Below are 25,304 nucleotides of genomic sequence, written 5' to 3'. Positions count from 1 at the left end.
TTGGGGAGCAAACTCCCTCCCAGCTCCCCCTTCCCTCCCCTGCTGTCCAAGGCTTGCTGGCAGCTCACCCACCCTGTCAGATCCATGTCAGTGCCTCTCTCCCCCCTGTTCCAGGGGATGGGGGGCCTTGCTCGTGGCCACATGATTGACTTGAAATATAAGGCAAAATATCCAAAGGCCATCCCTAGAAAGCCATGTGCCAGCTCCTGACAGCTGCCACATCCTCCCCCAAGCTCCTCAGCACGGCACAGCTCCCCCTGAGCTGACACTTCTCTTCCTCTGTCAGCTGAGGGGAGCCACCCCACGAGGGCCTTGATGGGCTGGGGACCAAGGTGCAAACGAGCCTGTGCTGAGGGTGCTGCTTTACAGACGAGCATTTCACTGGCTCAGGCTGGCTGGTCCCAAAGCCAGCCAAAGGGAAGCTGCCCTCCAGTGTGCTCCCAAATCTCCCAGGGATGTGCAGCCTGTGATGGAGCCGGGAGAGTGTGGTGCTGTCACACAGCCCAGGGCTCTGGGCATGTCCTGGATGAGATCCCAGCAGCTGCCAGGAAGAAATGGAGTGAGGGCAAGGGGCTGGGAGGAGATCTGGTGGGGACTTGGGGGGTTTTGTGAGGGCAAGCGGTGACAGGACAAGGGAGAATAGTTCTAAGCTGAAAGCTTTAGGTTAGTTAGCAGGAAGAAATCCTTCCCTGTGAGGGTGGGGAGGCCCTGGCACAGGTTACCCAGAGAAGCTGTGGCTGCTCCAGCCCTGGAAGTGTCCAAGGCCAGGCTGGACAGGGCTTGGAGCAACCTGGGCTAGTGGGAGGTGTCCCTGCCCATGGCAGGGGGTGGAACAAGACGAGGTTTAAGTTCCCTTCTCACCCAAACCATCCTGGGATTCTGTGATTCTATGGTTTGGTGGTGCCAGAGGTTGAGGGGACAGGGAAGGAGTAGCAAGTCAGGATGTATTGAAGAGCAAACCCCCTGCTCCTGGAAAGGAAGATCATTCCCTTAAACTCGTGAGTAACCTTAACTCTGCCCCTGGGCACGGCCATGGGCACATGGCTGGTTGCCCACAGACCAAGGTCACACCCACAGTGACAGGAGAAATCCCCAGGGATCCACAGGGCCAGGGAGCCATCAGGAGTGTGGGGAGGTCACACTGCCTGCACAGGGGTGTCCCCCAGGCACAGCATGACTGTGTCCACAGGGAACACAAGGAGCTGGGGGGCACCTCTGAACTTACTCCTGTGACATCAGTGGCCCCTGGTCACCTCCAATCCAAACTATTCCATGATCTGTGACCTGCCCCTGCAGTCTGCACAGAGGAGGTCCTGCTTTGGCTGCAGGTACTTCTGGATGATCATCCTTGACCATCCCAAATTCTGGTTGGCATGGGGCTCCATGGGCTCTTCTGTGCCATGGGCAGAGGTTTGTTATCATCTCGATTGTGGATTAGAGTGTAGAAATGCTGGCAGAGAATTAGTGTGAGTGGACACCTGCCAGGCAGAGACCTGAGCGCCCTGTTTGCAGCCTCAAAGAAACTGGGGCACATGGAGGAGCAGCTATTCTCAGTGTTTTTAAAGAAAAGTCTGGATATGCTGGAACAGGGTTAACAGCTTCTATAGGGGATTTTTAAGGCCCCTTCCAACCCAAACCATGCTATGATTCTTTTGTGCATAGTCAAGAACTGAGAAGCATTTCAGACCTACCAGCTCTACCTCATTCTGGAAAAATATCACAAGAACATAACCATGGAGAACCAGTACCTACCTGACAGGAGGGGACAGGCCTTGCTGAGGAAGAAATTTTCTCTGTTAGACTTTTGTCTGGGAAAGTCTTGACAGATCAGCTGGTGTCTCCAGGAGGCTGGAGAGGCCATGGGCTTTAGTGACAGGGAATGGCAGGAGCACAAACCAGAGCCAGGCACCACGAGACCTCCTCAGGGTGGGCTCTCAACCCACAGACAAGGACCAGGGAAGCAGCCCCTATCTGCTGGATCCCAGCTTGGTGCTCCACAAACCTGTGTCCTGGTCCACCTTCTCTTTCTGCTGATGCCTGAGCTCAGACTGAGGTCAAGACCCAGCAGGCCACTTGAAGGAGAGGGAATGGCCAAGACTGTTGGAGGAGACATTTCTGAGCTGCTCCGACACAGGTGAAGGTGTGAACACCCTGAAAGGCTCATTGGCTTCAGCTGATGGGGGGTTACTGCTGCATGGGTGTGTGAATAAAGCAAATGTCAGCAAAGCAGGCATTTGGAGAGAAAATTGGTGTTGATAACAATGATTATGATAATGCTACCACCAAGAATAAGTGTACCAACACTGACAGAGCGAGGGCAGGGAGATCCTGGGTTCTAGCAAATATGTGTACTTGGAGAGCTACAGTAAACAATGGGTTTGGGAGCTGGGGGGGCTCAGCCTGGAGAAAAGGAGGGGGGGACCTTCTGGCTCTGCAACCCCCTGACAGGAGGGGGGAACCAGGGGGGGTCGGGCTCTGCTCCCAGGGAACAAGGGACAGGAGGAGAGGGAACGGCCTCAAGTTGCACCAGGTGACATTTAGAGTGGATATTAGGGAAAATTTCCTCATGGAAATGGTGGTCAGACCTTGGCAGGGGCTGCCCAAGGAGGTTTGGAGTCCCCACCCCTGGAGGTGCCCAAGGAAGGACTGGCTCAGTGCTCTTGGCTGGGGGACAAGGTGGGCATTGGGCACAGGGGAGACTCCATGATCCAGGGGGTCTTTTCCAGCCTTAATGGTTCCATTTGGGCTGGGAGGGCCTGGCTGGGGCCTGGGCTCTGCTGCCCGGTAGCTGCAGTCCCGGGGGTTCGTGCACACACAGCCAGCCAGTTTTCACAGCACTAACACAAGTCTGGAAGCAGCCAGAAAATATGTCAGTGCCTCTGGAAACCTCCAGGATTGATTTCAGGGTCCTGAAAGGGAGATCACCACAAAGGCAGGAGTTGTGCTCAGTCACATAAGGGGCCTATTTTGGGGTCTTTCTGGCAGGGAAGGGGGGGGGTGTGTACGTGTGGGCACCCCTGGGGGAAAAAGGGGTCTTGACCCATTTCTTTTTCCCAGACCCTGCCCTGTTCCTCCATATCATGGGTGAGAGCCCTGCAGTTGTTTCCCTGCTAGTTCAGAGAATTATAGAGTCACAGAATTCCAGGCTGGTTTGGGTTGGAAGGGAACTTAAAGCTCATCTCATTCCACCCCCTGCCATGAGCAGGGACACCTTCCACTGGCCCAGGTTGCTCCAAGCCTCGTCCAACCTGGCCTTGAACTCTTTCAGGGATGGGGATTCTACAATTTTGTCTTATTATTACCCAGTGCAGGGGAAGGAGGATTTTTGCCAGTGCCTCGGAGCAACTGTGCTCTTAAGTTTCTTCCAAGACTCACACCAGGGCTGCTTCTCTGCATGTGTGGTCTCTTGGACTGCGTAGTGCTCATAAATAAATAAGGAGAAAAGTTCTTAATCTTCATTCGAAAGCTCCTGGTATCACAATGCTGCTGCACAAAAGCCATCTTATTAGCCCCAAGTGCAAAATGCTGCCTTTTCTTGCAGAAGCTCATTAATTGCAGGTCACCATTCAACAAGAAAGATGAGGCACTTGAGTTCTTCAGGCTCTCATTAGCCACCGAGCTGAACAGTATGTGTGAAATTAACAGTCACCTGAGTACCTCTATAATTTCATAATTATTAGGCCTAATGGGTTAGTCTCTGCCAAATGGTTTTAACTCCTTCCCAGCCAAAGCAGGGAATCACACGAGATGCCAAGGTTGGCGTATTTCACGAGTTTTATAACCATTTAACAGCTTTCTTGTGGAAATAATAATAAGGAGAGGAAGTTTCCAGGATCATGTACTGTTTGCATTTTTTAACATATGTTTAGCTTTTAATTATTCATATCCAGTGTGCCAAGGAAGCAGATAGCCTGTATCCCAGGGAGTGGGTGAAAGAGCTTTCTCTGCAAAGGGATTTTAATTGGTTTTAAAATGTGTTCTGCGTGTGTGTTTATATTTGCGTGTGTGTGTGAGAGTGGAGCCTTTGGTTTCTCTTCTCCTTGATGATTACATTACATTATTTCCCGTCTCTTACATTTTTATTTATCTTAGGCTTAAAAAGCAAAATCAGAGCTGAGATTTCTGTCTCTGCTTTCGAACTCAAGGAGTTTGGAAATGGCTCTGCCTTTTAATGGGGGTTTTCTCCTACTGGAAGGCAGCTCAGCCAGGCAGCCAGAGGGGAAGGCTCCCCTCACCTCCAAAGAACTAATTGTTTTTCTTCTGTTTTGTCTCTCAGTCCAGAGCGAGGGCACCTTGTGCCAGCTGGGAATGTTCACAGGATGTGCCCCCTCCCCAGTTTGGAGTGACCTGGTGGGGGGCTCTGGCTCCTTGGCCATCACATTGCGGCCCATGGGGAACACACAGGGCAGCACCCCCAGCCTCCACAGCCTGGGAAAACAGCCCCTTCCCTCCTTTCATCCATTCAAGGCTGGATCCAGGCACAGTGCAGACACTCAGGCTGGTCCCCAACACTCACTAGATTTGATGCCTGTGATTTAAAGTTGCCTCTAGAAGCATGGCTGCACCCCCTCCAGAATGGGTTATACTGGGAATGCTGTGGTCTCCTCCAAGACCCAGGAGAGAAATCCCTTTCCCACTGCTTTCAGCCTTAATGAGACCCTTGGCAGTGATGAGGGGACACAGACTGTGACAGCAGCAGGCCCAGGAGACACGTTAATGGTTGGACTCGATGTTCTCAGGGGGCTTTTCCAACCTTAATGATCCTGTGCTTCTATGGGATGTTTGAGGTGCCCCTCAGTGCCTTGTTTTCGAGAGGTGCCTCCTCTCCAGAGGGAGGTGGTGCTGCAGGTGCTCCCTGACGTTGTTCCCACCCCGAGGCCGGGGCTGAGGGCAGGAACAGTGAGGAAGGAGCCCTTTGGTTGGCAGGGAGCCCTCCAGCTGAGCTCAGGGCTGACAGGAGGCCTGACACCAGCCCTGGGAGCTCTTGCTGGGGACAGACAGGCCCTGGCAGCTGTGATGGGGCTGCAGAGCTCCTGCTGCTGCCCCAGCCCCGAGCTCTGCCCTCAGCCCATGGCCCTTGCTCTTTAACTCCAGCACATTGTGACATCAGTGCCATGGGCTGGGAACCACAGAGGGGTTGGGTCAAGGGTTGGACTTGATGATCTAGGAAGTCCCTTCTGACCCAGCTGATTCCATGATTCTACAATTTCAGAGGGTTGGGGCTTTTTTCCTTGGCTGATGCTCTCCTAAAATTTGTTTTCATCATGCAAGAGCTAAGGAAGAAGGGCTTGGGGCCTGAAGTCCCCCTGGGACCAATTGAGGGAATCTCACCCCTGTGACACAGCAAGTCCCTGCATGTCCCAGGGCTGGGACAACCCCAGCAGGAGCCCCAGGGGTGCTGACGGCAGCAGTGGGGACCTGGAGCACCCCAAGGTGAGAGTAGAGATGTGTTTCTCAGGATGGGAACCAGCTGGGGTACCTGCAGGTTGTCAGCAAAGCCTGAGGCTGGGATGCAGAGGCTTGGATGAACCCCAACGTCAGAACCCATGAGCTCATCCTCCCTGGTGGTTCCATTCCCTGCGCTGCCTGTGCTGGGAGATCAGGCTGGGAGGAGGGAGGGTCCCTCCTCACTTAGGTGCTGGGGAAACGTCTCCTTCGATGATATTTCACCTTACCTCTCCTTGCCACATCTGTCAACTTCTGCTAATTACCGAGTTTGCTATCACCCTCTGCACTGATGTGAAGGGTAGGGAAAACAGAAAAAGGAGGTTAAGGGATTCTACAATTATAAATGATGTCTGGCAGGCTAAGGTACCATATAATGCATTATAAGCACTTAAAAAGCTAACCCATTCTGTCTTCTTTCTTTGGCATAAATAATGGCTTTTTTATGAATAAATCATGCAGCCAAGGTCTCTGAAAATAGCAGGAACCTGGAGCAGAATGTCTCCATCCTCATTTTTGCTAGGACAGCAGAGAAGTCAGCAATCCACTCCATCACCGCTGATAAACCGGGGCGAGCGCAACTCCCAGTAATGAAATAGGGAGATAAAGTTTCGGGAGGGTGAGCGGGGCACCGGGATATTTCTGCCAAAGAACCGATTGCACCCGGGCTCCAAATGAAACATAATGGACTCCGAGGAGATAAGCATTTTTTTCCTGCCCCATGAATAAAGCAAGACCTCATAACTCATAGACAGGCAAAGCTGCCAGCAACTTAAAAGTGCTTCCTTCTGCTTCTGGTTTGCGTTTCCTTTTAATGAAGCTCCTCCGAAGCCGAGGGGGGGCTCAGAAGTGGGGCTGGAAGCAAGCCCTGCCTTTGCGCGTGTGGAGCCCGACTGGCGGCGGGCGGGGGGCGCGGGGAGGGCTGGGCGGTGGGACGGTGGGGAGGATGGAGGGGGCTGGCTGGGCAGTGGGACGGTGGGGAGGATGGAGGGGGCTGGCTGGGCGGTGGGGAGGGTCGGGAGGGTTGGGAGGGCTGGCTGGGCGGTGGGACGGTGGAGGATGGAGAGGGCTGGCTGGGGCGACCGCAGCCACCCAGCCCTCGGCTCTAAGGGCTCCCAGCTGCGACGTGCCGGGAGAGGCAGGGAGGGAGGTCCTGCCGGGGGAGCCTGCCCGCGGTCTGGGATGGGGGTACAGCATCTCTTCTCAGCCCCGGCTACGCCTGCACCCTCCTTTGCCTCCCTTCAATGAGTCTCTTGTCCCTGGGCAGGTGGACACCCAGCCGTTCCCCTTGCCAAGGGTCCTTCCAGCTCACTAGTGTGGCTGATGTCCTGCTCTGGCCACCCGGAGGGACCACACCGAGGCAGGGCTGCAGGTTTGGAGCTGCCTTGCAGGGCACAGACTCCCCGTTCACAGTGCCCTGCATCCCACCCCAGCCCTGGGTGCTGCCACAGCCCCCTCTCCTCCAGGCACAGCCCACCCTCCTGCTCCTGAGAAGCCAGTGAGGAAAAGCTCATCCTCTTAAAAACACATCCCCTATGGGTGCAGGGGAACCCTCATCCTTACCCTGCATCACCCAGGGAGTTGGGATTCACATCCACCTCAGGCACCTGGGGGATCTCCTGCAGGATGGTGGCTGCAGACCAGCCCCAGGCTCAGCCCACCACCAACACTGGTCCCTGCATGGGCCCAGCATAGGAAGGATTTTAGGGCTGGCCAGGCTTCCCACGCCTCCCCCCCACCCCTGAGCCTCAGCACTGGGTGCCAGAGACCACCCAGGTCAGGACATGCTCCTGACACAGGGACACTGGCACTGGTCCTGATGCATGGCTGGAGAAAAGCCACCCAGTGAGGAGTGGGGACAGCTGGATGCTGGATGGGATGGGGACACTGAGTGTCACCCCCTTAGTGTCACAGTTCCACTGCAGCCTTCACCTTCCTTGGACCGAGGGATGTGTTTGCAGTCAAGTCCTTTCCATGCACAGGGCAGGGCAGATGGCACCAGGAGAGCCAAGAAACTTCCAGCAAGAGGAACTTTGTACTCAGCAGGGGCTGGGCACCTGCCAGGTGTGTTTGCAGCAGGGGTGAGCTGTGGGATGTCACCAGAGCTCCAAACAGACCTGGGAACAAACACCCAGCAATGCCAGCAGTGAAGGTGTCTGCTGGAACAGACCTCTGTGTTCACCATGTGGTTGTAGCCCCACAGTTTCCCCCAGGCATGCGTTTTGAGAGTCCAGCCAGGGAGCTGGTGGGTTTGGGAAGGAGGATGTGTTGCCTCCCCTCAGAGCATTGCCTGCAGTGCTCAGCACAGTCCCAGCCCAGCAGAGCTCCCTGCAGCATCCCAGCCTTCCAGGGCACTGGGGAAGGCCGGGAGCCCTCAGGCTGATGGGCTGTTAATGAGCCACAAGCTCTGAGTCTCTGCTCTGGAACTGGGATTAAATCCTGGCTTCTGAGGAGCTGCTGCTCCCCAGAGCCAATGGTGCTGCTGGAGCTGGGGCCGTGTATGAGGTGAGAAAGGCAAAGCTCCAGCCTGTCCTTGGAGGAGGATGAAGGGAAAATGGAACTGGAAAAAAACAGTTAAAGTGACTTTGGACAAGGGCATGAAGGAACAGGACAAGGGGGAATGGCTTCCCACTGCCAGAGGGCAAGGTCAGATGAGATATTGGGAAGGAATTGTTGGCTGTGATGGGGTGGGGAGGCCCTGGCACAAGTGGCTGCCCCATCCCTGGAAGTGTCCAAGGCCCAGTTGGACAGGGCTTGGAGTAGCCTGGGCTAGTGGGAGGTGTCCCTGCCCATGGCAGGGGGGATGAAATGAGATCATTTCTAAGGTCCTTCCAACCCAAACCATTCCATGATTCCATGATTAGGGCTGTACTGAGTAGGGCCAAACAAATGCTGGGACACCCTTGGCCAGCAGCTCCCTGTGCCAGTTCTCTGACACTGGGGCATGGCTGGCGCTGGATTTCCAGGGAGCTGCCTCCTGAGTGACAGCTCCCCATCCCTGGGGGGGGATGCAGGAGCACCCACGGTGTGGGGGGGTGCTCATTCACCCGCACCTGTGCAAGGTGTACAGGCAGCTCCCCTCAGGGAAACACGTGTGTGCACAACCTGTGCCCGCGGAACACCCCGGGCACGGCCCAGCCCTCACTCACATGGGGGTCCTGTGCTGCACCCACAGCCTGGCAGTGGAGGATCTTTGCCCTTTCCCAAGGTCTGCACTCTTTCCCAGCAGATTCTTCCCTCTTTTCTCTTGCTTTTGCTGAGAGGAAATGAAGGTTTCCTGGGGACAACTCTTCGCTCCTCCTCCTCTTCCTCCTCCTCTTCCTCCTCCTCCCCGGGTGTCCCCAGCCTGCACATGGTGTATCAGCCAGGCAGCCCGTGCCAAGGCAGCACCGTGGAGGATGCAGGGGTGGATGAGGAGCAGGGAGGAAGCTCTCCCTGCCCTCGTGCTGGCTCATCCTGGCAGCCCCCAGGCCAGGTGGTTGGGTTGCTTCCTTGGGCTTCATTCAGCACGAGCAGCTTGTGCTGTTTCTCCTCCTCCCTGGGGTGGGCTGCTCATTTCTGCCCCATAAGACAATGCCCTTTTTCAAAAACAAAGAAATTATAAAGTACATATGAACATATGGTAACATATATTCTAGGCTGCCTATGTGGCCAATTCTCTGTATGTTACCATATGGTGCCACGTATTTAGCAAAAATATAACTTGACTGTTTCTCTTTCCATATGGGGATTCTTTTGCCTTAATTAATAACATTGAGCAAAAACTCTTTCTAAGGTTTCCAAGATTTCTGCAAGGGAGTATCTTATGACAGACACATGCTCCTGAAGGCTTTCCTCCTTATTTGTCTACAGCCTTCTGTCCCCATCCTCTTCCACACTCTCCAAGGGTGGCTGTGGGTCCATCTGCCCGTGGGATTGTTGGGAGGGGGGTGCTGGAGCCCGGCTTGGCTCCTGGCTCAGGGAGCCTCTGTCCCCCTCAGGACCTGACCTTCAGCCCCAGGGATAACACAGTGACGTGCCCATGGGCTGGATCCCTCTGGTTCATCCAGGAGCTTTGAGGAGCTTTAATGGAGCAGAGGGGCAATGGGGAGGGCGGTGGTGCAGTGGAGAGAGGATTCGTGGCCACGCAGGGACTGCTGTCTTCAAAGGAGCAGAAAGCAGCACACTTTGCAGCTCTCCAAATAAGCCTCTCAAGTGCCAGTTACCTTGTAGAATAGTAAAATAAGTCAAAGGATCCTCTCAGGACGAGCCTGCAGCCAGCACTGGTGAGAGGAGCCAGTCCTGGCTGTGTCAAGGCAGGGTGGGCTGGGAAGGGTCAACTGCACAACCACAGCTGCTGGAGACCCTCCCACTCTCCAGCCAAAGCCTGTCCATGAAGACAAATCTCTGTGTGGCTCCAGATGTGTCCCTTGTTCCTCAGGGATGTTCCCACAGGCAGAGCAGAGCTGGTGTGGATGGGAGAGCAGGGACAGCAGGCAGATGCTGGATCTCCATCTCTCCCCATTCCCTGTGTCTAGATGGGGATGCTGAGCTCCCTGTCCTCCTCCTGCATATTCTGGGCATGGGAAGGGACACAGGCAGTGCCTGGGGTGGCTCAGCTTTGTGGGATGAGCCTCTACCTCCTCCTGCTCAGCAGCAGCACGTCTCACCAGGCACTGCTCCCCGAGGGGCTGCCCCACTCCCACCAGCAGGCAGATCCCTCATGGTGCTCTGCTTGAGTGTTCCCAACCTTCCTCAGCCCCACAATCCTCTTTCCTACCGGTGCTGCTGGGATGGGCCAGCTCTGCCTGCAGGAATGGGACAGGGAATGGTGCCTTGCAACTGGGCATGAAGATGGAGGTGCTTGGCTTTCTCTGCTCTTCACCTGGAGCACCCAGTGCAGCCCAATTATGGGATCAGGATCAGAGACTCCTTGCCTGAGCTGCCCCAGGCCCCCCAGCTCCTCACATCCTAGAGCTCCCCATGTCAGAACATTTCTCTCCCGAGCAGATCACCAGGAACTCTACCAACCCTCTTCTGCCCCTACCTGGTCCATTCCCTACCCTGCTTCTCCACAGCACCTTCTCACATCCCTGCCCTCAGCTCTGCATGCTCTGGGGTCCACATGAACCTCCTGCTCTCTCAGGGGCCTCCTCACTGGGATGCTTTGGGGGACAGGGCTTGGGCATCCTCTTGCAGTGACATTCCAGTGCCTGCCAGGCTGCACTGCCGTGGGCTGAGCCATCTGCCCTGCTCAGCCCTGCTGCCTTCATCCAGCCCCCTTGGATGGCTGGGACTGGCAGGAAATGCTCCCATGGACCACGAGCTCTGTGCAGCCTCTCAAAGGTTCCTTGGGCAGTCAGGGAACCAGTGTGACCTGGACAAACCAGCTCTTGATCTCTCAACCTTGTTCTCTATCCCCAGAGCTTTCCTTTTGGAGACCTGAGCTGAGCTAGAGCCCAGGTCCCTGCCCAACTCTGCCCCCTGGTACCCCCTGCTCTCCAGCTGGTGTCAGTGCTGGCTGAGCACCTTCACAGCGGGTCCTGGCAGAGTGGGACACGAGGGGGGCTGGCAGAGGGGCAGTCAGCAGCACCTCTGTTGTGATGGGGCCCTGCCAGCACCTTGTGTGCAGCTGTTCCTGGCTCAGGACCCTGCAGCTGCCATGTGCTCCTGCTGCACCACTTCCTGCCCATCCCCAGGGCAGGACACAGGGTGGGACATGGGACATATGCAGAGCAGGCCATCCTCACAGCCAGATGGAAACCATCCACAGCCTCAGAGTCCTGCTGGGGAGTGTGTCTGCTTGATAGCTCAGCCGTTTGCAGGGTGGCTTTGAGCTCGTGTCTGGGAAGGCATTTCCAAAGGGCGGGACACCAGGGCTTCACCAGCAGCCTGGAATCCTAAATCTGCATGACACGCTGGCTGCATCCAGGGTATCCATGTACCATGAATGAGCTACTGGTGGGATGTAACTCTTTCACAGAATCATAGAATCACACACTGGTTTGGGTTGGAAAGGACTTTAAAGCTCATCTTGTTCCACCCCCTGCCATGGGCAGGGACAACTTCCACCGGCCCAGGCTGTCAGAGCCCCGCTGCAGGAGAGCAGATCCTTTTTGGAAGGGTGTCCCTGAACCAGTCTGCATTTCAGACCAGCACAGCCCCTGCCCCCTCCTGCCCGACCTCCTGGCACTGCAGCAACCCCCCCCAGTGCTGCTCTGGGCAGGGCTGTGGGTGCTCTGGGAGCGGTGGGAGGCTGAGCCTGCCGGGCTTCTGGGGCCGTGGTGGCACTGGGAGCTGGCACTGGGAGAAGGTCAGTGTGTGCAGAGCAGGCTCAGGCTGTAAGCACAGCTCTGCTGAGCCCCTACAGGGGGTGCAGCCATGGGGGCCCTGCTCAGGAGCTGTTGGGTGGTGCCCAGCACTGGGGGTTTGCAGTCCAGGGAGGAAAACCAGGACACTGGGCTGAAGGACATCCTGGAGAGCTGGGGTTCGGTGTGGTGCAGAGCACACGGGAATTTCCAGGGCCCTGGGAGAAAACTGGAGGTTTGGGCTAATATTTTAAAAGGGGAAACAGGGCGCCGTGGGTAATTTCAGGTCTGTCAGGCTGACATTGATCCCAGGGAAAATAGTGGAACAGCTGATAGGGAATGCAATGAATAAAGAATCCTAAAGGGTGATATAATTAATGCCAATCAACAGGGATTTATGGAAACAAGATCCTGTTAATCCAATCTGACACCTTTCTTCCTGTTGGTTTTTTTCCTCTTTTCCTTTAAAAACAGGATTGCATTTCTCTGTGGAGGTGGGGAGGTTTGCTGAGGACACTGAAGCAGCAAGGGATCACCTGGACACTGTGTGTTTTCTCATAAAAAAATAGGAAAATCAAAAAAACATATTGGTTAAGACCACATTTTGGAGCTCATGAGTGGGCACATATTGTCACTGCAGGGTCTGCAGGGGATTGTCCCCCTGGCTGGTCCCACCAGCAGTGGGGAGGATGCTCTGGGCTGTGTCCCCAGTGCACTGGGAGCAGAGATGTTCTGCTGGGATGTCACAGGGGGTGCTGGAGGGACACTGCAGGTGATCTGCACAGTGGGGAGCACTGAGCATCAGGTTGCCATGGAAAGGCCTAATAATGATGGTGGGAAGAGTTCAGAAGAGGCCACAGAGGTGCTCCAGGGCTGGAGCCCCTCTGCTCTGGAGCCAGGCTGGGAGAGCTGGGGGGGTTCCCCTGGAGAAGAGAAGGCTCCAGGGAGAGCTGAGAGCCCCTTGCAGGACCTAAAGGGGCTCCAGGAGAGCTGGAGAGGGACTGGGGACAAGGGATGGAGGGACAGGACACAGGGAATGGCTTCCCACTGCCAGGGGGACGGGAGAGATGGGATATTGGGAAGGAATTGTTGGCTGTGAGGGTGGGGAGACCCTGGCACAGGTTGCCCAGAGAAGCTGTGGCTGCCCCTGGATCTCTGGAAGTGTCCAAGGTTGAGTTGGATGGGGCTTGGAGCAGCCTGGGCTAGTGGGAGGTGTCCCTGCCCATGGCAAGGGGTGGAATGAGGTTGGGCAGGAAATAAAATCAACCACATAAAGGGGAAATTTTGGTCCAAACAGTTCCAACAGCAGATGGAAAGGGGGATTTCCAGGCCAGTGGCTGGGGCTGTACCCAGGGAGCCTCACAGGGAGGGAGGGGGCTTGGGACAGCAGGTGCAGGACACGAGCTGGACACTGTCCCCACCAGTGCACCAGACAGCAGTGACCTTTGGGCAGGACATCAGTCTCAGAAAATATTGGTAAATACATTTACTTATAGACTGTCTAGGCCCATATCCAGAGGTGTGTTCAGGTGGGACTGCACCTTCTGGCTCTGCAACTCCCTGACAGGAGAGGGGAGCCGGGGGGGAAGTCAGACTCTGCTCCCAGGGAACAAGGGACAGGACAAGAGGGAACAGCCTCAAGCTGTGCCAGGGGAGGTTTAGGCTGGATATTAGGGAAAGTTTCTTCATGGAAAGGATTGTCAAGCCCTGGTACAGCTGCCCAGGGCAGTGCTGGAGTCACCATCCCTGAAGGGATTTAAAAGACATGTGGATGTGGCACTTGGGGACAGGGGTTAGTGGTGAGTGTGGAAGTGTTGGGGGGATGGTCGGACTCAGTGGTCTTAGAGGGCTTTCCTAACTCAGATGTTCTACGGTTCTATGGTTCTATGACCTGACAGCCCAACCATCCCCATGCTCTAGGTGCAAGCTCAGTATCACCAAACATCACATCCTCTCCTTGGTAACTCTCCCCAGGTTCCCCAGCTTCCCTGGGGGAACCTTCTCCCCATCTCAGCCCAGGCACACAAGCAGCAGCCTCACCTTGTAATATTTAAAACAATTTTATTCATGAAAATATGCTGTACAATGCACTATACACAGTTCTTTACATTGCCACATACACAAACTCTAATAGCACAACCAAGAAAGTTACCATTGCCTACGATAGATGTGTGGTGAGAGATGACCTCAGACCCTCCCCCCCAGTCTGTACAGTTATAAATACGAGGGAAAGGACGGACCCAAAACCACTGTATGAGCAAACCGGGGGGGCCCCTCGGCGTCCCCCCACACCAGCTCCAGGCAGGGCTGAGCAGGGCTGGGAGCAGAGGGAGCTCTGTGTTCTCAGGGCACCAGGGGGAGACGGGGTGATGGAGCAGGGAGGGTGAAGCTGAGTGAGGGGATGTGAGGGGGCCTCGCTGTGTTCAGAGAGAGAACCCTCGGTCACCCCACAGTGACACAGAGCCCTGGTGTCCCCTCGGCCACCCCACAGTGACTCAGAGCCCTGGTGTCCCCACACTCGCACTCACAGAGGGCACAGCCGTGCCAGCCACCCCCAGGACCCCCAGGACCTGCCTGCCCCACGGGCATCAAGCACAGCCCTGAAACCCCCGTGCCACCCCCGCCCCGGGTCCCTGGGCTCCCCTGCAGCCCCCCTGGCCCGGGGTCCCAGCCGCTGTGGGGTCTCTGTGCCTGCCCCCCGCCGTCCCTCGCCCCGCACACGACTGAACACACGACGCTTCAAAACCAACACGACTCCACCGCACACACAACAACCCCACGGTCACAAACCACAAGGACAGCTGGGCAATGGGATGTGCCCCGGGGCATCGAGGGGCTCCAGCAGCGGGGCAGGGGGGCAGCGGGAGGGGGGCAGGCATGGGACAAGGAGAGGGTTTTCTCCTGCTGCTGGTGTGGCTCCCCCTCCACACCGATGGTCGGGTCTGTGACACCACAGGGAGTTTGGGGGTCCATGTGCCAGAGAATCCCATCTGCAAACGCCTGCCTGCTGGCCCGGTGTGCTGGTGTGCTGCTGGAGCTGTGCCTGGACACTGGATGCCTGGAAGAGCCAGGACCCCTTCTGTTTCTCCCGTTCTTGGGGGCAGAGCCCCCCTTTTTCCTCCAGGGCAGCCCTCCCTGCCCTCCCTGACTCTGGGTCCCTCACACCCCACGTGCTGAACTGGGGGGGGCCAGGGATTAATTTACCATTTGCGACCGGTTTCCAAGGATTTGAAATATGCCTGAAACGAAAGGTGGTGTACAAAAGGAATGTGGTAATGATCCTGACCAAAGAATAACCCTTTTTTAAAAAGCATTCAAGAAAGATTATATATAATAGAATATATTAAATTCTGTACATGATCAAATAATGTAAACATAATTAATTAACTTGTAAGAATGTCTTCAGATACTGTGCCTGCCGTGTGCCCTGGTCAAAGGTGGACGGTGGCACATGGGGCTCCTGTGTCACACGGGGCTCCTGTGTCACACTTTGCCACAGCCCTGTGGGTCAGGAGAGGAGCAGGAGGTGCCCACCCACAGGTCCCTGCCCTGACTCTGGGCAGCCACACTGTCCCTGCAGCTGGAACCCGGTGCCTGCACTGTGCCAGGGGAGCAGGTCCTGGGGCGAGAAGGGAAGAGCTGGGATGGGAGCATGTGCTGGTTCAGCAGACTGACCTTGCTGCAAGGCAGGGGCTGGGGCTTAGAGAGAGCCTGTGGTGCCCAGGAGGAAAGATGGATGAGCAGAGACTCCACAGGACAGAGCAGCAGCTCCCACCACATCCTCCCAGCCCCTCCAGTGCCTCCAGAGCACGGACCAGTCGCTGCTGCCGCCCACCAGCCTGCCCCCTCCAAAACCCCCCTGCACCCAGGGCAGAGCTGCCCTACAGCTGTGCAGGATGGTTGTGGCCCCCTGGCCCACTCCTGCCCCACTGAGGCAGTGGGGCCAGTTTGGGGGCCTGGCACGCAGCAGGAGCACGTGTGAATTGTGGTCCCCATCCCCACAGAGCTCTGGCCCCTGGAAGGCAAGTGCACCCCTCTTGCTGACAGCCCCCTGGACCAGCTCTCCTGGCATCTTGGGGATGGGCAGTGAGCCACTGGAGCCCCACAGCCCTGGCTGTGAGCCCTATGGCACCTCCCTGAGCAATGTGGGTCACCCAGGTTTGGGGCAGAAAGGACCCCACCCTGCACCTGGAGGCCTGGCCACCACAACCCTCCTCTTCTTGAGGGTGACCCCCATCACAGCTTTCACCCCATCATCCAGCACCCAAAGCCATGGCCAAGCCAAGATGAGCCCTGTGACGGGACACAGCCACCAGCACTGCCCATGGCCTCTCTCTCCTGTCCCTAAGCTCGACCCTTTCTTCCTTCCAATGCAAAAACTCAATGGCAAAAGAGTGCATGAAATCAAATAAATATGCCCCCTCCCCAACCCTGTGAGCTGCCCCTGAGCCTCCAGCACAGGGGACCCATTCCAGCACCACATCACTCCCAGCAGGACCCCCCCGGGCCCTGCCCACGCCTGCCCCAGGCAGGGACTGCAGCATTCCTGGGGCACCCCCAGCCCCCAGCAGGCGAGAGGGCTGCCCAGATGCTGTTCCCAGGGCTGCTGCCTGCACACCCTCCCCTCCATCACCACCCCTCTCACTGCTTGGTAAGAAAACCTGCCTGGGGCCACACAAGGACACTCCCTGTGGAGGTGTCCTGGGTATGTGGGCTTGGCAGAGCTCTGACCTCCACCAGGACTGAGGGGTGACGAGCCCCCCCCACCCCTCCCCGGGGCAGGGTCCCCACTCCTGACACTTCTACCCAGAGGACTCATTTCCCAAGGTGGTTCAGCGAACAGTCCCTTCCCATGGGAAACGATCACACCACCAGCCGTCACCGCTCCGTCACCCAGCCCAAGGGCAAATCAAACTGGCACCATCACAGTGGGGCACTGGGACCATCTGGAAAGGCCTTCCCTTCCTGCTACCCCCCTGGATCCGTCTGGCTCCAGCTGCCTCTCCCACTCAGCTGCCCTGTGTCCTTTGGAGGATGCCCATGGGAGGACCCAGCAGACGGGGCACACGTGGGGCTGGGGGCCCTCCCCCTCCATCTCAGTATTTGACCCTCCGGTTTGTGTTCCGTGTTCGACCTCGAGCTCAGACCGACGGCTCTCGCCCATCTTAACAAACAAAGGCAGAAGAGAAAGGAAAAAAAAAGTTAGTCTCAATGTTCCCCTCGTGGCTTCCCGGTGGTCAGCCCCCCCCCGGGGCGGGCATCACCCAGGCACCCAGCTCTGGTTCGTGGGCTGTGGCCCCCCGGGCAGCGCGGGCATGTTGAGCCCGTTCTGCGGCGGGAGGGCCGAGTCGAAGTTGAAGTCCATCTCGTCGCTGTCCATAAAGTCATTCAGGATAATCGACTCCACGTCGCACTCCAGGCTCCCGTTGAACATGTCCAGGTCCAGGTCTGCTGGGAACCTGTCTTGGCCCAACACGGGGGGGTGGACGGCCCCCGGGTAGGGGCCCTGCAGTGAATCCAGCAGGCTCATGTGTGCCCCTTGGTTATTGGTGTAGGGATGCAGGTGCCCGTGGTGCGGCACGGCCGCCATGCTGCACGAGTCGCTGGGCAGGCTCATAAGGCTGACAGGATTGGCTAAGGCACTGGTGTTGACCGCGGGGTGGTGGCCGGCTGGTGACGGGTGGTACAACGCGCCGCTCTTCATGAGAGAGCCCGGGTGGGACGGGTAGGAGGACAGGCCCTGCTCCCCGCCCCCGCACAGCAGCGGGTTGTGTCTGTGGCCACGGGCCGGCACCATGGGGCTGGCCTGCGGCAGGGGCAGGTCCCCCGGGACCATGCTCTCCTTGTGTGCGTAGGAGATGGAGGAGAGCAGGTCCTGCAGCGAGGCGTTCCTGTAGGAGCTGACGGGAGAGAAGGTGGCCTGCTTGTTCTCCTGGATGGTCTGCATGGGCAGGCGGCGCATGAGGCCCATGGCCGGCTGGCTGTAGATGGTCCCGCAGTAGGTGTTGCCGGCAGCCCCCATGTTGGAGCACTTGGAGTTGAAGGTGAAGCTGGAGCTGCGCTGCCGCAGGGCGGCCGGCGGGAGCTGCTGGCTCGGGCTCATGGCGTAGCCGTCCTGCAGGTCCTCCAGCATGCTCTCCCCGAGGCTCTCGTTCAGGCTGATGGTGCCGGTCAGGTCGGTCAGCCGAGGCAGCTCCACGGAGCAGCGGGCGCTGAGGGAAGGAGACATGGTGCTGGAGGGGCTGGGGTACATCAGCGGGGAGGAGGGGGTGCCGTCGTCCTCCTCCAGCTCGTCAGGCTCGTGGTTGGCCATGATGGGCGAGAGGCGCCCGCTCAGCGTGCTGGCCGTGGAGCTGGCGCGCGTCCGGAAGTCTGCCCAGGCGTCGTACTCATCGCTGGCGTGGGACGCAGGGCTCTCCGACCACTTGGGCTGCTGGGAGGAGGGGCTGTCCTCCCCGCGCTCCTGCGTCACCTGCAGCTGCTTCTTCTTGCTGGCCTTGCCCTTGATGCGCAGGAACTTGCTGTTGTTGTCCATGGACACCGCCCGCCGCCGCGGCGTCTTGCCCGTCTTGCCGCCCTCGGGGTTCAGCATCCACCAGGAGCTCTTGCCGGTGCCCTCGTTCTGCACGCGGATGAAGCGGGTGTGCAGGGACAGGTTGTGCCGGATGGAGTTCTGCGGGGACAGCAAGGACAGGGGGACGTCAGCAGCAGCTCCAACACCCCAGAAGGGAGGGGACACCCAGAGGGCTGGGGGGCACACAAGGCATCATGGGGGACCTGGGCTCCATCCCCTGGGACACCGTGGATGTCTGAGCCAGAGGGGTCGGGACCAGGAAGGCTCAGTTGGTGAGTCCCTCCCACAGCCCTGCTGGGCATCCCAGTGCCAGGCATCCCGTTTCCAGGACCCCGTGGTCATGGCCCTTCACTGCATCGGCCAGCTCTGTGTTAGTGCAGTTACTGTCATGGCAGGGACAGGGGTGTCCCTGTATCCCAAGGACCTGCAGCAGGCAGGGCCGGGTCTCAGGGGACCTTTCTTCCCTGGTAGGAGCCTAGGGAGGGACAAGGTGAGGAGGCAACAAATGCAGAGGCAGAATCAGGACCATGCACAGGTCCAGGTCTTCTCCCAGCCCTAGCAGATCCTATGGGATGCTCCCAGCACAGCCTGCACCTCTGCAGGATCCCAGGATCCCAGCCCACTCTCCACCAGCTCCACAGGCAGAGGAATCCCCTTTGGAGTGGACTCCAAGCCCCTTCCCCTGCCCGGCACTATTCAGGATGTGCTCCCCTCCTCCCTCAGCACACCCTGTGCAGGGCACATCAGCACCACCACAGCCCAAAGCTACCTGTTGGCACCAGTGAGATCTTGTCCCTAAAATGCGTGTCACTGGCAGTCTGTCTCTCTGGGTGTCTGCAGCCTGGCTCTGGTGGCAGGGACACACACCCTGCAAACCCAGCAGAACCCTCACTGCCCAGAGCACGACTGGCTGGGGCTGCTTCCTCCCTGGACACGTCTGGCTCCCTCCTCCACATCCAGTATCTCAGGGGGTTCCCTGCTGAGAGCAGTATTTGGTTCCCTTGGCTCTGAGCAGCTCCCTGGCTGGAGCAGGAATGGCCTTGCAGGAGGCAGGAATGGGGGTCACATCCCAACACAAGCACCCCCAGCTGCCCCTGCCCTGGGGGGTGACAGGCTGGAGTGACCATGCGGCGATGCTTTCAAAGCCCTGGCCTGGGGAAGAGAGGAGGTGAGGATGTGATACAGGCTGGGAGAGGAGCCCATTGAGAGCAGCTCTGCAGAGAAGGTTCTGGTGGGTGAGAGGCTGGACATGAGCTGGCTGTGTGCACTCAGAGACCATCCTGGGCTGCATCGAGGAGGAGTAGCCAGAAGGTCGAGGGAGGGGATTCTCTCCCTCAGCCCTTGAGAGACCCCACCTGCAGTGCTGCATCCAGCCCTGGGGCCCTCAGTACAGGAAGGTCACAGATCTGTTAAAGCAGAGGAGGTCACAGAGGTGCTCCAGGGCTGGAGCCCCTCTGCTCTGGAGCCAGGCTGGGAGAGCTGGAGGGGTTCACCTGGAGAAGAGAAGGCTCCAGGGAGAGCTGAGAGCCCCTTGCAGGGCCTAAAGGGGCTCCAGGAGAGCTGGAGAGGGACTGGGGACAAGGGATGGAGGGACAGGACACAGGGAATGGCTTCCCACTGCCAGAAGGCAGGGTTAGATGGGATGTTGGGAAGGAATTCTTGGCTGTGAGGATGGCACAGGTTGCCCAGAGAAGCTGTGGCTGCCCCTGGATCCCTGGAAGTGTCCAAGGTTGGGTTGGATGGGGCTTGGAGCAGCCTGGGGTGGTGGGAGGTGTCCCTGCCCATGGCAAAGGGTGGGTCTGGATGAGCTTTGAGGTCCCTTCCAACCCAAACTGTTCTGGGATCCTGACTCCTGCCTGTCCCTGCTGATGTGCAGCTCCTGGGATGCCACCCCAGCTCCCTGTACCTCAGTTTCCCAGGGGCCAGAGGAGAAAGGTAAGATGCAGATCCCAGGGAAGAGCATCAGTGTAGAGACCCTTCCCCCAGCACTGCCCGTGGCTCGGGGCTTGGCAGGGGCTGCTGGAGGGGGGAGGCAGCTCCCTGATCCTGCCCAGCTGAAGGGGGAACAGAGGGACAGGGAGGAGAAGGACCCCACAGTGCCGGGGAGAAAGTTTGGTGCTGTTGTGGTGTACAGTGGAATACTAATGAAGAGGAGAGTGAGCTCCAGCCTCATCTATCATATTATGTAATGGCTTACTTCTCTGCACTTCATTTATTTGGAGATTGCTCCCAGGCTGGCTCCTCGCCAGCAGCCACCAAATCCAAGTCTACAGAAATCAATCTCGCGCTGACTGATTAAGCCGTGTTTAGAACTAATTGCTCCTTCGTGTGTGGGGAGAATAAATTACGGGCTTTAATTTCACATCTTTAAAATGCAACTGCAGGTATGGGCCAGCTGTTAACCCCTTCCTGCACGGCTGGGGAGGGGCCTGGGGGGCGGTCGGGACACTGAGCTGCCCAAACGATGCTCGTCACCTTCAAGCAGAGCGAGCCAAGCCCTGGCCAGCCTGCCTGACAGGGAGAGTGCCCCTGACCCCTCCAGCACCTCTCCCTGAGCCACAGGCTGACCCGAGCTTTCCTCCACGCGACCAGGCTGCCGTGCAAGCGGCAGGGACAGAAGCAGAGCACGTGGCTGTCACTGCCTTGGCAGGGCCAAGGCCACCAGCCAGCTCAGCCCCAGGCACTGCCCTGCACCCACAGGCACTGGGGGCTGAGGATGCCCGGGCTGGGCTTGCTGGGGTGAAGCTGCTGGGCCCCTCACGGAAGGGAAGACTCCCAGGATCGCCGCAGTCCCCCCCTGCCAGCACTCCCCGAGTCTGCTCAGCCAGGCAGGGAAGAGCTGCTGCAACCCTGTGCAGCTGGCATAGAGCTGCTATGCAGAGCACGGGGAGAGGGGCTGGGGTTTGCAGGGTATGGGGATGCCACAGCTGGATGGGGATGACATTCATCATGCTCCCCCCACCCCGCAGCTCCAGTGCAAGGCTCTCACACCAATTCTAGACGCTGGGCAGGTAACAGGGCTACAGGACTGGCAGGGTCAGACTGCCAAGGGAGAGGAGGGAAGGGGAGGCTGCTGCTTCTCCTGCAGCCGAGCTTCATTAAGAGCCAGCAGACAGCAGCAATTAAGTGCAAGGTGCAGCAGGCCCGGCTCTCTCCTCATTAGCACCCCGACATGCTCGGCTGGCCGCGGCTCGGGGCGCACGGAGCGGGGCCGGGGCTGCACCGGGGCGGGTCGGGAGCTGATTAAAGCAGGCAGGCAGGGACCTGCCCCCCCCCACGCCCGGCAGCCTCCGGCTCCCGCAGCCCCAGCCTCGGCTGGCAAGGAGCAGGCAGGGGACGCGCGGGGGACATGAGGGCTGGCAAAAGCCCCCAACAGCAGCTGCCTTGGCAAGGGTTGGAGTCAGGCAGAGCACGGGGGGTGCAGGAAAGGCTGGTGCCAGCCGCAGGGTCCCCGCGATGCCTCTGAGACTGCTCTGCCCCTCTGTGCCTGCACCACTTCTCAGCAACCTGCACTCCTGGCCATGCCCTGCACCCTCGCTGTGCCCCCTCCCCATGGCCTGCGCCCCCGTGTCACCCCTGCCTGCCCACCCCGCTCCGATGGCTCAGCCCCTCTCCGGGATCCACAGCCCCAGGTACCCAAACGGCACCGGGCAAGGAGCATCAGCCCCCAGCGCAAACCCCGAGCGTGCCGGGGGTGACACCCACTCCTTCGGGTTCCACCGCTCCCCCGGCCTTCTGCCGAGGGCACGGGATGCTCTGGGTAGCGCAGGCGAGGGCCGGAGGTGGCACCAGGGGCTGCAGGTGGAGCGGAGCCCTGCTCAGCCCAGGCCGGCACCAGGGAGGGACGAGGCTGAGCCCGTGCCAGCCCCAGCCACCAGCTGCCAGAGGCTTTGCCAAGCTGGAAGACCCTGGTGCCATCCCGGTGCCCGTCTGCCGAGGGCTGGTCCTGCTGCGGGGCCTGAGGGGGGGCTGTGGGCACCCACAGAGCCCCCACCCCCCCAGGAGCCCTCCTCCGGCGAGCCTCATTGTCAGGGGAACAGGCAGTGTGAAATCGGTCTGATTAGCAATTAGTCCCATTGTAAAAGGATTAGCCAGACCCATTGTTTGAGAGAGCGACTTGACTGTCAATGGGCATCTGGTAGCGGCGATGAAGTTGATGCTGCTGCTGTGGTGGGAGCCATTCCCCATGTCCTCTGTCCAGACAGGACCTCCGAAATGAAAAACGACCCCCGAGACGAGCCTCGACCACCGAGCCAGGCACCGACCCCCGAAATGGGCATCGCTGCCAGACCCAGAGGGGCCTCTGCAGGGTCCCAAGCACCTGCCTATCCCCACCCCAGCAGCATGCCCAGGTTACACCTCCAGCCTTGGGGTGCCCACGAGTGTTTGGGGTACAAGGAGGGGGGCTGAACATCCCTCTGTGTGCCCCGAGGAGAGCACGGTGAGGGGAAACAAGTGCGATTCGAGTGAGAACAGGCAGAGAGCCAGAGCCGGGGAGAGCAAATGAGGGGCCCCGTGGACCCACTCCATCCCTGTCACATCCCCTGCACCCCTCTGCTGTCCCTACCACTGTCCCTGGGCTGCCACCAGTCCCCGCTGTCCCCACAGCACCAAGGGTTTTCCAAGCAAACCCACAAACACATCCCACACCTCGCAGCCCTGCTCTCAGAGACCCCCACGGCCAGGGTGTGTTGGGGGCTGTCTGTCTGCCCAGGCTGCCAGTCCATCCAGCTAATGAGCCCCTTCGTTACCTGGTGGCGATTCTCACACTGTTGACAGGAGGAAGCAGGGACAGGGACAACAAGACTAACAAGAGCTCTGCCGGCTGCTCTCTGGCAGCACAAGGACGGCTCCAGGGGTTAATTGATGCTTATTCACTTCTTGCACACAAAAATTGCCACTGTTGGAGGAAATACTCCGGAGGGCAGAGGCTGCCGACAACCTCGACAGGGCTCCATCCCTGGGGACGCTGTACAGGGCGGGTGGTGGCACGGGACATTCCACGGTGACACCCCCGAAGACATCCTATTCACCCAAGAAACGACTCTGCCCGCGGGCACCAGCAGCTAAGAGCACGGTGGCCATCCCCGTGGCATCCTGGCACCCTCCCCTGAGCACAGCCAGCCCTGCTCCCTGCGTTGGTGTCACCATCCTGCCCGGAGCAGCCGGTGGCTGAGCGCAGCCCCCCAGCCCTGGCACCGCTGCCTCCCGCGCGGGGCCCACGCCCGCCTGGCAAGCAGATGGCAGCTGGCACAGGTGGCAGTGCAGCCCACACACCGGGGGATGCCAGGCACCCCAGATGCTCACGGGTGCCCCGTGATGACAGCAGCCGGATCCCTGTGCTATGCCAAGGGTAGGGAGTGGGCGAGACCCCCATCGCCTCCAGTGGCTGCAGGTGCATCAGCCAACCCCACACCAACCCCACACGAGCCTCACATCAGCCCCATATCAGCCTCACAGCAGCCCACCCCACTCCAACCTGACCCACGCCAGCCTTCCACACACGGGTGGGTGAACCCTGTGACAGGAAGCACTCGGAGCAGCCGGAGCCAAGGGAGGCAGGCGGTTGTAAATCCAGCCCACCGTGTGACAGCCTCACGCCAGGCTCCCCAGGGACAGGACTCAGCACACTGGGAATCCCCGCCCGCCTCTCTGCTGTGAGCAGCCCCCGTGGTCTGCCCCTCTCCCTACTGCCCCACGGCACACAGTGCCCTGTCTGGAAGGAGCAGCCCCCGCCACAGGGCTCGGCGAGGCAGTTTGGAGCTGCTGCCGTGCGCGTGGGATAAGCTCTGCTCCACGGCTGCAGCCTGAGCCCTGCCCTGCCCACTGCTCGTCGGGGCATCACTGCCCCACAGCAGCCCCCGTGCTGCCCTCTCCCACCCCGGGCAGCCCTTCACAGTGCCCTGTGGCCACGCAGCCAGCCCTTGGCACCATCCCACACACGACCCCCAAACCAGCCCTCTGCACCACCCCACAGCTTCCCACACTGTGCCTCACAGCCGTACTTCCGTGGTGCCCTACAGCATCCCACAGCAAAACCCTTGCACTGCTCCATCAGCTCAATGCCCCATAAGTCCCCCCCAGCCCCTCTCAATGCCGAATAAGCCCCCAGCCCTCTGCAATGCCCCATAAGCCCCCCAACCCCTCTCAATGCCCCATAATCCCCCCCCAGCCCCCCTCAGTGCCCCGTAAGCCCCCCCAGCCCCTCGCTCTGTCTCAGCATCCCACTGCCCACTCACTGCACCCCCAGCTGATGGCCAGGTCCCGTTTGCCATCTCCCACTCGGGAGCTGGGGCTGTCCCCCCTCCCCAGCACGTCCTTCCCCGGGGCTGGAGCTGGGCAGGGGGTGCACGGGCTGCCCGGTGCCCCCCGAAAGGGCACGGCAGGGGCAGGGGGAGGCACCCGCCTCCCCGCCGCGGGGGTCTCGCCGGCGGCTGCGAGCGGAGGCAGCGGATTCGGGTCAGCGCGTCGGCTGAGCCGAGCGGGGCTGACGTGCTGCTAATTGAACCAAATGCCCATTAGAGGCGTGAGCGGCCGTGCCCGCCCCGGCCCCGTCGCAGGTGGCTGACACGCGAGGAGCCCGAGGCGGCGGGGCCGGCGGAGCATCCCCGCCCCGAGCCCCCCGCTCCCAGCCCGACCGCAGCTCATTAGGAACCGCTAATCACCCCCGGGGCCGTGCCGGGGCAGCTGCGCTTGCGGGGTCCCCGTGCTACAGCCCCCGCCCTGAACACCCCCCCGGCCCCTCTCTGTGCCACCCCTCGTGCCAGCCCCCCTCCGGGACCGGGCAGGAGTCCGGCCTTGCCCTGCCCCACAGATGTGGGGCAAAAGGATGGCTCCAGATAAGTCCCACACTCTGGAGGAGAAGGAATGCAGCTGGGACCCTGCTCTCTGGGGCCAGGCTGTGCCACCCCCTGCCCACGTCCGCCATTCCCTGGGGCTGGGTGATGGTGTGTCCAAGACCAACCTCTCCTGGAGGAGAAGGTCCAGGCGGGAACCAT

At 59.3% G+C, this 25,304-nt stretch overlaps 1 protein-coding gene across 1 annotated transcript in view; it reads right to left on the bottom strand.

Moving 5' to 3' along the window:
• Positions 1–15,967: 15,967 nt before the first annotated feature.
• The window catches only part of FOXO6 (forkhead box O6), a 34,919-nt gene continuing 25,582 nt past the window's right edge, over positions 15,968–25,304 (bottom strand). The window contains exon 2 of the mRNA XM_027666517.1: positions 15,968–18,405. Coding sequence (XP_027522318.1) covers positions 16,993–18,405 — 1,413 coding nt within the window. The 3' untranslated portion in view covers positions 15,968–16,992. The remainder of the gene's footprint in view (positions 18,406–25,304) is intronic.

Source organism: Corapipo altera, unplaced genomic scaffold, assembly GCF_003945725.1.
Source record: "Corapipo altera isolate COAL_440 unplaced genomic scaffold, ASM394572v1 92, whole genome shotgun sequence".
Taxonomy (NCBI): domain Eukaryota; kingdom Metazoa; phylum Chordata; class Aves; order Passeriformes; family Pipridae; genus Corapipo; species Corapipo altera.
Note: the sequence above shows the minus strand (reverse complement) of the source record. Positions and strands in the feature narration are given on the sequence as shown.